At 35.0% G+C, this 13,770-nt stretch overlaps 1 protein-coding gene across 1 annotated transcript in view; it reads right to left on the bottom strand.

The window, feature by feature from the left end:
- LOC145687639 (annulin-like) overlaps positions 1-13,770 on the bottom strand; it is a 73,118-nt gene that overhangs the window by 15,797 nt on the left and 43,551 nt on the right. The window contains exons 8-9 of the mRNA XM_081761107.1: positions 12,983-13,109; positions 1,259-1,531 (exon numbers count right to left, since the gene is read on the bottom strand). Of these exons, the coding sequence (XP_081617233.1) occupies positions 1,259-1,531; positions 12,983-13,109 (400 nt within the window). The remainder of the gene's footprint in view (positions 1-1,258; positions 1,532-12,982; positions 13,110-13,770) is intronic.

Genomic DNA, 13,770 nt, shown 5'->3' with positions numbered 1-13,770 from the left:
AAAAACGAACGAGGATATTAATTTCCTGCGGGAAAACTCCAGGTCCACTCACTGGACTGTGCGATATTCCAAACATGGCTTTTATATGCATTAAGGCAAGAAGACACCCTCATTTCAAAAATAAGAGGTAGGAAAAAGATAACAAAACTGTTGATGTTATCAAATTAGAAATTACTTCTACAGAAGAAACAATTTTTTATGTGCAAAGCTATACGTGAATTACTGTGTATAAAAATAGTTTTATTAAAGGTATTCAGCATCAACTTTCCAGTGACGGTACAATGAAATACCAGAGACTGTATTGCCTGCATCAATGAAAAACTGTATGCGGAGGTATGCCATACCGCCTCTAGTCGCACTTCGACCACTGGTTCTAGCCATAATGACCTTATTTTCCCCAATATTAGTAGCCATTCCTATCATTTTTGATCCATCTAATTGTTAGCATATTATTCAGCGACAATAAATAAGGACCTATCAGATTTCAATGATATAAACAGACTTTGGGGGAGATGGCTGAAATTCAGGTCAAATGAAGAGAGACTGTAGATTATATATTCCAAAATCAAATTGTCCTAAAACGGATGGAACAGTTTAAAAAATAAATAAAAAAAAATCATGAAACAAAGTCAATGGAAAATCAAAGACAAAAGGTCGTCCACATATCTCAAAAACTATAATAAGGAGATGGCTAATTGAAAGCTTATTGCAAAGACAATGAAGAGCTTGAAAACTGTAGCACGTACGGTAAATATGGATAGAACACTCAAAAGTAAAGTTGTTTGAGTAAAATCAATAATAAAAAGTATATGCACCCTCTGCGAATTACCCAGGGCGCCCCACGTGGAGGTACGTGCTTGAAATATCATCTGGATTTGTAATCTCCAGACTCGATTTAGCACACAACGTCACTTTTGACCTGATTATGTGACAGCCTGGTCCTTATATAGCAAACCGAATAGCCCCTTTCTATTCCCATTTTTACTGGCTGGTCTTAATCTCTGCAGGTTTCTTTGTGTACTCTGCGGAATACGAATGACTTAGTTCAAGTCTAGGTCTCAGATTCATATCGTACGTTAAAACTGTACAAACAATCCTTGAAACTATCAGTTGATACTTGTAAGAACCTCAAATGAAACTAAAGGATTGTGTAACTTTAAAATAAGTTCCGTGAATCGTCCTTTTAGATTAGTCGTAAAATTGATAGAAATAAAATTTTTCGTTTAAGTCAATAATTGAATGAATAATAAAAACTTGCCGTGTTACATCGCTCCATAGCAACTTTAATGGCTGATTCCAGCCTGAATTCTTCCAGCACACTATATCAGCATCCACTTCGGCGAATACAAAGGCATTATCAAAATACTTCAATACATCCCCTTTCTTCACAGCAACTACAGACGCTGGACCGCAACAATATGTATAGTCACTTGGCTCCTGAGGTGTTCCATCAATTACCTGCCAGCCGCCATATTGTTCAGGAAGCAAATCTGGTCTTTCCATCCAAGCCTCATTCCAAACATGGAAATTCCTGTGATAAAATGTACAAACTTATCAGAACGAAGTTTACAGTGAAGAGGTAAATGTATAAATTTCACAATATCTTCAGTTTTGAGAGAATTTAAGTGTATATGCGCATCTGGTTTTACAACTGCATATATAGTTTTACCTTTTAGATAAGTGAAGAACTGAAACTGTTCCTTAGTTTCAGCGTAAAAAATCTTTGACAAATCCTTTTCTGCAATGGAGATTTCTCCATGAAACAGCTTATTCCGTTGCTTCTGTACTTCTAAGTAAGCAACAAGGTAATTTCAAATTTTACTTGGGGAGTGGGACCTAGATGTCAGTAGATTTTCAGATTTTCATTGGTATATCTTATACAATTTCGAACTCAGGAGGGGCTAATTTTTCCCCCTGGAGCTCCAAATGACGCTCCTGTAATTAAGTTATTCGAAAACCTTTTAATTTTTTAATGCATTTTCTAGCGGTAAGAAATCCATTCGAATGCTTACTGGAAGTAAGTGCCGCGTAATGTTCACTTTCGTCGTCTGCACTAATTCCAGGCGAGAGACTGATCTTTTCTTCTGAATAAAACAAAGCAGGCACGAAGAACTTCACGCATGTAACGACTTGGACCGCTTTTGTTTAGTAATGATGAACAATCCACCTGTCATTACCTGCTCACTAAGTATTGAATGTTGATAAAAAGACAGTACTGTTACGAGACGGATTTTGAGGCTGTATGCCTTCAGTATACGGCCTTGTACATAACTTACCGCGGATCGAATACTCGTATCCCACATGATTGAAATTAAATGAGCACGAGCGATAAACAATAACGTTTATGTTTGTACAAATCGTGACAGAACACAGGAAGTTGCAGTATAACAATTTCACTTCTGTATAGTTTAGACGATGATTTTAGGAAAAGAAGAAGAAATAATAATTGGAAAGAATCAATGCGAATGACAGAAAGGCTTTACACTCAAGACTGTCTCAGTGATAGTGATGAACAGCATTTTCCTACTGTACTGGAATTAGAATCAAGTGTCAGCGTTCGACCCTTAGTCGAGTTCCGTGCACACCAGAAAAATATATGAAAGATTGTTAATGAACGACCCAGATTAGGTGTACTTTGCTGGCTGAACGCCGACTGTGTACATGGTTGTAACTAGCATGTATGAAATTACCTGAGATCCTGGATTAAGTCTCTGGTGAGTCCTAAACAGCTCTAAACTTAGTTCGGATTGATTGGAGCTGTGATTCATAAATTTTGCGTTGGGCGTATAACGAAAGGCACAAAGCAAAAAATGTGTTATACAAATAGACTAGTATTTAAGTAATGGTAATAAGAATTGTCCAGTTATCTCCAACATTTTGCGGAGATAGGAAGAAAAATGCTGTAATAAACGCCAATTACATTGATAACATTTATTTACTCTAAATTCGCTTTGGTAAATCTATTCAAATTGTTTTAAACAATTTTTATTGTAACCGTATGGTTCAGCTCATTGAATTTTTAACCCGAGAAAGCTAACGTGTCGTAAATTTTACGAGCGAGTTGTATTATTTTGATGTTTATTCCCCCTCGCCCGGCTAAAATGGACTCCTCCGCTGAGTTCCTTTCTCTACTAAGTCTGCATTGTTGGGCAGTATTTACTTTGCTCAGTTTCTGGCTGTATTTCTATATGAACTCGTTAGCCGCTCGTAAGATTTACGATACGTTAGGAATAACGCTTGGATTTTTGTATATTGTTTACTATTATTTCCTACTTCTAGAGTGAACGTACAGATACATTGTAGTGAAAGTGTTGGTTTTATTTTATAGTATTTATTCAGGGGAAGTTAAAACATGAATCGAACGCGTATTAATAACAGTGACCTGATCGCAACGAAAGAAGGCGTTGATGCACTGGACCAAATGTGTCATCAGATGTCGTGCAGCCGTAAGACCAAACGATGGCCCTGTGTGTCTTCTTGGGGAAGATAAGCATAACCCTGATTAATGCCTACGTCATTTATGTTCAAAAGGTTGTGAAAATGGGTCAAAAGCCTCTTTCTAGAAGAAAATTTGCCATGAAAATTCACAGCAGTCTTATTGAGCCGTGGCTCCAAGAACGGGTTCAATACTCAAATTTGCCACGAAAACTCCGGCAATCCACTGCTGATATCCTGAAAATACCGGTGCCAGAAAAGAATGTTATCCACTCCAAAAACCAGCCTCGCACAATTTGTGGTATTTGCCCATCAGCCAAGACGAGAATGACGTCAATGTATTGCTGCCGCTGCAGCAAACCGATCTGCGGAGAACATCGTGGGAAATGCTGTGTGTACTGCGCGGAAAAAGTTTGAACAACCAAACTGGCTGCAAAAATGTTCCCTAATATGTATTCTTACCAACTGTAGTCCTTAAAGTCCCACCATATGAAAAGATATGTATGTAGTTAGGTTTTTGTAACAAGTCGTAAATTTTACGATACGTTAGCTATAACGTAACTTTTTGAACATTTAGCTTTCCAGGGTTAAGAAGAAACTTTTTAACCTTTTAAATGAACTTCATATAAAAGTGCTCAAGAATTTTTCTCTCAGCCAACAAACGAATATGCCTATATGTATGTGCGTCTCGTCTGCGACGGAGATCGTAGTATTCCTCTCTTCCCCAAATAAGGAGCTAAAATTCAGCTCAGGAAGCAAACATCGTCTCTAAAAATTCTTGCCCATGGGATGTCATAGCTATTTTTAACTTTGACATCACCAAACTGCATAGCGAACCGAACTGTTGCCTAGCAACGCGAAGAGACAGAGAAAAGGTGCATTAGTCTGACAATTATGCTTGGTGCGATAGCAGCCTGTGTTTGCCTTGAAGGCTAAACTAGATGAACAAACACCACTACTGTACTTATAATAATATGTTCTTCGTACAACGTTAATTGTAATGTTACAATACATCAAAGGAGTGTTCGCAAAATGAATGTGTCTACAACATGACTAGTTATATCTAAAATTGTTGGATAATGAAAAGTAACTAGTTCATCGGAAAGATGAAAGGAGAGCAACCCGCAACCTTCAGGACAGCCCCCCCTGGAATCACCAAAATAGTTTCCCTTCCAGTGCCATTGTGAGTGAACAGTGCTAGTGAAATTGTGGAAATCAACAATGTAACCTAATACGACCAATAATTCGTGACGACCGCGTCATCCGCGTTCTTAATAATAAACGGGCCTAAATTAAAATATTATCACAATAATCAGTTATCCAATTGAAGTGCCAAAAAGCAATGTAATATTTGTTCGTGAAGTTTAAGTGTTAATTAAAATCAAAAGTGAAACTGAGTATCCTTTCAAAATAATTATTATGGTTTATATTTATATTTGTTAATTTTAAGAAACAATCTAATTTACTTTTCTTTACAGCACGAGTGACTAGCGCCTATGCAACTTGGTAATTCGTACATTATTAAATTGCATCAGCGCTGAAAATACAATTAGAATCTACTTTTATGCTGGTTCTCTAAAACATTCTAGTTCGAACCCGAATCATGTGTCCAGTAGCTATATGGTAGGCTTAGATGGATGATCCAAATTGTTGTTATATACTAAAGGAGATGTATAAGTTGTCGAGGATCGAATCCCGGACCATTGTAAATGTCCAAGGCCACCTAGGGATCTGTAGGATCCAAACCACGTACTGTTATAAAAGGCTTTACTCCGACAACGGACACACAAGGATCGAACCCAGTACTATCACAAGAAAGGCGTACCGGACAAGATACGAACCCCTGCAGGTTACAAATATGGAACCCGAACGGGAACAAACGGTAATCGAACCCAGGCGGGTTACAAATATGTCTTCCCGAACAGTGACAGGCGAGAATCGAACCCTTTCGGGTTACAAATATGGCGCCCGAACAGGGACTACTAAGAATCAAACCCCTGCAGGTCATAAAATGTCTTCCCGAACAGGGACTACTAAGAATCAAACCCCTGCAGGTCATAAAATGCCTTTCCTGAATAGGGACAACCAAGAATCGAACCACTTACGCTCATAAAATATGGCGCACCGAACTAAGACAGAATTCCTGCACCGTTAAATTGAAACTAGTAATTTATGTACTGGAACGTTTGGCAAAACTACATAAAAGCGACGCTAATTGTATTTTTTTATCAAGGTAAATCGTAGTGCCTTTTTAAAGTACTATTTAATTTTGTTGTTTTGGCATTCGTAAATCAATCATCATGTATGTGAATGGAAAAATGATACCTGTCATGCATGAAATGCGAAAAATTTTAAAAGAAACATAGTATTTAAGAGTAGAAAGGCAATTCAGATATAGAATAGAACCATTTACATTACTAGAAGTTGAAAATGCTTTGAAGGTAGATCAGAAAGTATCTAAAATTCATAAAAGAGCTAAACAGGAAGCCGCAAAATTTCTTTTAGAAAGCAATATAGAATATAGGGCTGAAATTGAAGACGAAATTGTTGCTAAAATGCATGAATTACGTAAATCTGATGTTTATCGAAAGGTCAAAGATGAATGTATTTTTAAATCAAAATCTGTTTCTTTGTCAGACATTAAACATAAGTTGCAGGTCCACTATGAAATTTCAGAAGTAGTAAGCATTGCCAAAAAAAAGATTAGCTGTAAGAATTTATAAAAAGTATCTAAAGTATCATAATCTTAGTAGCAATAAGGATTCCAGTGATGACCAGAAGGTAAATTGTAAAACAGTACCACCAAAATGGGTTAAGTTTGCTGATCCTCCTGAAACTAACATTTCCGCATCCCTCTGTAAATGTTAATAAGTTAGAAAATATTCAAAATTAGGAGAGTCGTAAAAGGAAAACAGTACCATTGGAAATAAAATTTGCTAAAAGTAATTTAGAATTTGTTAGACCTGAGTTTGAAGGAATTTTGTGGGACGTTGCCTTCGTAGCTCAGAAAATATACGCACGAACAGTGAAAGATGAATGTGTTGAAAGTTGTACTATTTTGCCATGCGTTAGTTCTCAGTCCCCACCTGTTTTAAATCAAGCTAACATTGAATTTCTTGGCGACAAATTTGAACAGGCTGAAGAAATATCTGATTGTGAATTAAAGGTAGGAAAAGAAACCATTCCTGTTGTCAGTCACATTAATGTTGAGTTAGGCCAAGCCAAAGAATTTTTTTTGTCTCTCGAATAGCATTCTAGAAAGAAAAGAAACAAAGAAAAAAAGAATAACGACCCAGCTGTTAGAAAGATTTCTCAATCACAACCCCCGACCATCGAGTTGGTCACGTCTAGTCCAGCTGTGTGTGTGAGTCAGCGGTTGGCTGTCCCAGCTATTGTTTGTTTTGTAAAGGAACGAAAAGCATTCATGGATGCAATGCGTGCTTCACTAGAGAAAGGTTTATTAGGAGTGGTAATAAGTTGCGTTGAGAATGCAGGCGAGAGTAGCCCATTCACGCATCCTTGTAGTGTATTAGATTTGTTAAAGCAAAATTCCTTTTACGGCACCTTGCTAACCAGTAAATTAGAATGTGTTCCGTTTCACAAAACTTGTTTATTTTTTGTGTCTGTCAGGGTTGTTGAAATATGTCACGAGAAGAGTAGTTCTTTAAGCTGTGAGTTGAAAGGCAAAGAAATACAGATAGAACAAATGAATTACGTTACCTTTTGCATAGTTACTTGTACTCAAATTGTGTATGTAGAAGATAGTACAAACGGCTTTATGCCAGATAGGCCTAATGGTAATGATCATAACTCAGTAACGTGGGAAAAGAAATTGAAAACCTGTCAAGAAAATTTTAGTAAGCTACGAAATGTTGTTTGTCAAATGGTAAGGAAATATAATTTACAAGTTCGTTATGGCAAAAAGCACCGACAACATAAAAAGAAAGTACATAAAGTCAGATGAAAATTAAAGAGTTAAACGTATGTTGTATTTTTTTCTAAGTTTTCCAAGTTTGTTCGTAAAAGTTCTTTGAGAAATAGATGTCACAGTCACACCAATGCTCAGATAAGTAGTCATAGATGTAAAGTTGTTTTGTCGCACCATGGTAATCAATGCTTTACATATATTTTTGAAAAAGGTGACCAAAATTTCAAATCAAATCCTGCTAGTAACTTAGAAATTAATAATTTAGTAAAGGGATCAGGTGCTGACCACTCATCACTTGTAGTTAACAAAGACCACGAACCTTTTCAGGAAGAATGTGGTAATTGGGTGAACAAACCCCTTACGTCTAAGCGATTTAAAGTGAACGTAATAGTAAAATTAAATGTCAATCACCAATTACTATCAGTAATGTGCCATCAGCTGATCGTGACGTAGTGACAAAGGTCAAGCATACAGGTAAACGGAAAAACCGAGTGAAAAGAAAAAGGCTATCTAGTGTTCAACCTAAAAACAGTGAAATCGGTGTGCATAGAAAAGCATCACGAAAGAAAAGTAATTGCAATTCAAGCAGTAATAAGTTAGTTGATTTCTTGAGCCATGCAGCAATCATACATGTTGAGAAACCAATTTCGTGTTGTGAGCTACTGCTTTTTAAAGTAATCACAATCGGTGAAAACCACATTGTAGTTTATATATTCACATTGTAGTTTATATGTTCACATTAGTTGTTTATTGGCAAACGAAACCTTTTAAAACTGTTTTTGTGTTGAAAAAACCTCGAGTGGGTGTTGGATAAACAAAAACTTCGTTATGCCGGACTGCGTGTATTTTATGAAATCGACACTTGCAATGGTCTTGATATTTCAAAAAAAAATGTGTAGTTATACAATTACTTTGCCATGATTTGTAATGCTTGTATAGTAAGTATCGGCGTTAGTAGGCGTTCGTGACATTATGTAACTTCCGGATGGCCGTAGCATTATATTGAAGTAGAAAAAAATATGCCAAGTGACTTGCCAAGGCATGAGATGAGGTTCCCTCCCACTTTTGGGTAACATTATATTTATGTAACGCCCGGCGTAGGCAATTTTCGTATTATACCCTACTATATTTTTTTAATATTAACCTTTTACTCTATTATGAACCCTCATCTCGGGTTGGAAATAAATGAAACTTTAATGTGGGTGGTATCTTCTAAATTTAGGAGGGCAGACACTTTAAAAAAGTGTAATGGTCTGAAACCATCCACTGCTCAGTCCATTCTTGGTCAAGCTTTAACCAGAATGTAATAAATGTAAAATATTATAATTAATAATTGTTGTTGTAGATTTAAGTAAAAATTTTTCATACCGTAACCAATATTTTGAAAATATTTACGTTTGTTCCTACTTGAATTTAATTTGTGTGCTATATATTTGTTTCATAGAAGTAATGATAATTGAAATAATACCACTACTAATAAAAATAAGTGAAAATAAACATATATTTATTGTGTTAGTTTTCAAGAATGTGTTTGAAGTTTTTTTAATGAAAGTAAATATTGAAAATGAATGCTTTCTGATAATAGTAAGAAAATTAATTCATGTCAAACTTAAGGTACAAGGCACTACATTAGTAAATATTTTAGGTTACAATAATTATTCAATATACTTATAAGTGTAATATTTTTGTGTTTAATGGTAAACAATGCCAGTAATTAGTTATTCAAATTATTAAATATGCTATTTTGAAAGAAAATAACAATAACCTTGTTTATATTTTGATGTGTTCGATATTGTGGCACTTAAGTATTTTAAAACAACAAATGATAATATAATAAAAGACACTAATAAACTTTATTAAAATTATGGCAGAACCGTAATCCGAAATTCGTTTTGTATGGCCCACGTGTTCGTTACCGTACTTCCGAATGGACTTTAAAAATTTTTCGTTGTATCATCACAAGAAGATTTAACTGATGTTAACCCTTTGATGACCAGTAAAGGAAATTTGGTGACAATAGTGAAGTGATTAGTGTTGCAGGGTTCTGTTTGTTTTTCTGCTTCTCTCAAAACAAACGTCCTGTCGAGCGCCTATGTAACCGTATGGTTCAGCTCATTGAATTTTTAAGAAGAAAATTTTTAACCTTTTAAATGAACTTCATATAAAAGTGCTCAAGAATTTTTCTCTCAGCCAACAAACGAATATGCATATATGTATGTACGTCTCGTCTGCGACGGAGATAGTAGTATTCCTCTCTTCCCCAAATAGAGAGCTAAAATTCAGCTCAGGAAGCAAACCGTCTCAAAAATTCCTGCTCATGGGATGTCGTAGCTATTTTTAACTTTGACATCACCAAACTGCATAGCTAACCGAACTGTTGCCTAGCAACGCGAAGAGACTGAGAAAAGGTGCATTAGTCTGACAATTATGCTCGGTGCGATAGCAGCCTGTGTTTGCCTTGGAGGCTAAACTAGATGAACAAACACCACTACTGTACTTATAATAATATGTTCTTCGTACAACGTTAATTGTAATGTTACAATACATCAAAGGAGTGTTCGCAAAATGAATGTGTCTACAACATGACTAGTTATATCTAAAATTGTTGGATAATGAAAAGTAACTAGTTCATCGGAAAGATGATGAAAGGAGAGCAACCCGCAACCTTCAGGACAGCTCCCCTGGAATCACCAAAATAGTTTCCCTTCCAGTGCCATTGTGAGTGAACAGTGCTAGTGAAATTGTGGTAATCAACAATGTAACCTAATACGACCAATAATTCGTGACGACCGCGTCATCCGCGTTCTTAATAATAAATGGGCCTAAATTAAAATATTATCACAATAATCAGTTATCCAATTGAAGTGCCAAAAAGCAATGTAATATTTGTTCGTGAAGTTTAAGTGTTAATTAAAATCAAAAGTGAAACTGAGTATCCTTTCAAAATAATTATTATGGTTTATATTTATATTTGTTAATTTTAAGAAACAATCTAATTTACTTTTCTTTACAGCACGAGTGACTAGCGCCTATGCAACTTGGTAATTCATACATTATTAAATTGCATCAGCGCTGAAAATACAATTAGAATCTACTTTTATGCTGGTTTTCTAAAACGTTCTAGTTCGAACTCCGAATCATGTGTCCAGTAGCTATATGGTAGGCTTAGATGGATGATCCAAATTATTGTTATATTCTAAAGGAGATGTAAGTTGTAGAGGATCGAATCCCGGACCATTGTAAATGTCCAAGGCCACCTAGGGATCTGTAGGATCCAAACCACGTACTGTTATAAAAGGCTTTACTCCGACAACGGACACACAAGGATCGAACCCAGTACTATCACAAGAAAGGCGTACCGGACAAGATACGAACCCCTGCAAGTTACAAATATGGAACCCGAACGGGAACAAACGGTAATCGAACCCAGGCGGGTTACAAATATGTCTTCCCGAACAGTAACAGGCGAGAATCGAACCCTTTCGGGCTACATTATTCATTCATATACAGAGTGTCTACTAAAATTCCAAAATGAAATTTCGTGACTTTCTTTACCAAATCGTAAAATTTTATAAGTCAAGAGCAAATTTGGGTGCGAATTTCATGCGATAGAAGCGTGGTTTGCTTGGGATTTTATAGCGTCTAAAGTCGACCATAGACATTTATGGTGGTGACTTTTGACGTTTTATAGAACAAAATTTTCCAATCTGTATTTATATTTGTACAGCTTAAAAAAATCGTGACCCAAAAGCTAAATTTCGGGACTTTTTCTTGACTTTCATGACAGTTTTCTGATTTCGTGACTTTTTCATGGCATTCGTGACTTTCGTGACCGATAGACACCCTGATATACTTTATGTCGGTAGAAAATTGGAATTTCAGTAAAGATGCAACTTCTTGTTGGGGGAGTATGGAAATAGAATCTGTCTTTCGTTGTGTTTCTCCAATGAAATCAAGATGTACCAGAAGTACTTTGACCCAGGCAATATTCAAGCTACGCCATGCGCAAATTTTTATCTTGTATGTTACGTGCCAAAAGAAAAAGTAACAGTACTGATCTAGCCGCCACACTTAAAACTGAAAATACATTAACTCAAACTGTGATTTGGTTCAAGCATGATATTTTATTTATTCATATATAAATATAAATGATTGAAAATGACCGATATCCGAGAGCGCTTCAGTAATAGTAGAGTGACTAACGCAAGATATTACTAATTTTTATTTTAACCCAGCGAAGCAGGTAATTGACGCTAGTCTTCTAAGAGGTAATTTGAGTGCTTAGCGGTATTAAGGTATGAAGCTTATGATATAGTTACTGCACTAACTTTTACTAGAATCATTCAATCATTAAAATTTATTTATAATTTCATACACACTTTTCCTACCGTATTTACCCAATTATAAGACATTAAAAAAAAAATCTTGATTAAAAAAAGTGCCTGCTCTGCTTAGAATCTGTATTGTTAACTCGACTGGTAAAGTAGACGACACGCTTCATCGACGCCAACAAGAAAAAAAAAATCTGAAAAATATTGCCAGAAGCCTCCACAGTAGTATATATTTTTTTTAAATCAAGAAAGAAGTGCTAATCTTATATAGCTCATCCTTGGATTTTGGAAATGTGTTAAATACTGACAACAAGAAAAAGAATTATAAGACCATGTAAGTCACGATGAATGTGCATAATCCGATTATGATGAATAGCAGAAAAATTATTTATCATCATTTGTGTATAATATTTTCTTGAACTATATTTCTTTCTTTATTTATTTATTTATTTGCCTGTTTTGCATACAAATGAGAGTATTCTCGAGTACGCACACAGCTGTCAAAATTACAAAATAATTACATTTATCTACTGAGAACTTGTGAAGATCAGACAGTATTTATTTTTCTTTAGAAAGTCAGGTAAATTATCTGAAAATTTTGACAGTTAATATATACGCTTTTTTGAAAGAACGAGAAATTTTGGGGGATAACATGCAAATTATTAACAAATCGAGTATTGTATTTACGGATGTTCCTGTTTTCAATAAATATTACTTAAGGTAATCAAGGTAAATTTTATATAGATACACACAAGGTAATTATAATTTTTTTTTTGTCCTCGAAAGATGGGCTTGCAAAAAAATCTTTGGTGACAATCCAAACAACCTTTAGTGCCTTCTTTTGTAATACGTTCAGTGCTATCTAAGCAGAAGGGGTACTTTTTAACCAAGGTTTTTTAAAAAAATGTCTTATAATGGGTAAATACGGTAGGAAAAGTGTGTAGAATTATAAATCTATTACCATAATTGAATGATACTAGTAAAAGTTAGTGCAGTAACTATATCAAATTAAAATACCTTAGTGCTAATACATTCTGTAGAGTAACCCCCAAAAATAATACCGTAAATTATTAAAGAATGGGATTTTGCATAGTACAGAATCTAAAGCCTATATTGTGACATTACTTCAGTCCACGGAGGCTGAAACAAATACTACTTAATTTTTTGTTGAGTTGAGAAATATGCTTATTCCAAGTTAGTTTCGAACTAATAGTGACACCAAGAAATTTAGTTGAAATAGAAAAGTAGACTGTTATTTACTATTACATAAGAATTATATAAATCTTACCAAACTTTTTCCTCGAAATCTTCCATTTCTTTATCCACATATTTGTCGATAGTTAGACTGCCCTGGGAGTCATGAGCAGATTGATAATTGGTCACTGGACGACACGGGATGCCGATAGCACGAAGAACTGAAATTTAAAAATAAATAAATTTTAATAATAGAACAGGTAAAAATATTTCTTTCCGTTCCTTGTTTCAATTATAGCAAAAATAAAAAAAATAAAATCAAAAAGAACTGTATTTAGAAGACATCAATGTTATATGAACAAGGCGCCTCTAAGAAAGATCCTCGTATGTACGGAGTATTGCACTAAGAAGAGTTAATGTAAACCCACAATAAAAATTAACAATTAACATTACCCACGAATTATCCACCTTTCCTCCTATAGTAATGACTAAGAAAACTTTCCTTTCTAAAAGTATGGTTATAGCGAAATTTTCCTATTTCATCCTTTCCAATCTCGAATCTTCCTTCATACTTCCTACTATAGCGTGTTTATACTGAGTTCAGCGATCAATTTTCTTTACTCAGAGGTAAATCAGCGTTAGCAGCAAAAACGAGGTATTTAACATTTATATTAATATTAATAATAATAATAATAATAATAATAATATACAAACTGCTTGCAAAATGAAATTCTAAAAGTTTATCTTTACTCTAGAAAAGAAAAAAAAAAAACACTATTTACACAGTTCCAGATCCCTTATATTTACTTTCCGGTAATATCTGAGTGAAACTTGAGAATACGTCGTCATGGTTTTAGGTTAGACGGTAAAGTAGGTTAATAG

The sequence above is a fragment of the Thermobia domestica genome, chromosome 1 (assembly GCF_964235325.1).
Source record: "Thermobia domestica chromosome 1, izTheDome1.hap1.1, whole genome shotgun sequence".
Classification (NCBI taxonomy): Eukaryota; Metazoa; Arthropoda; class Insecta; order Zygentoma; family Lepismatidae; genus Thermobia; species Thermobia domestica.
Note: the sequence above shows the minus strand (reverse complement) of the source record. Positions and strands in the feature narration are given on the sequence as shown.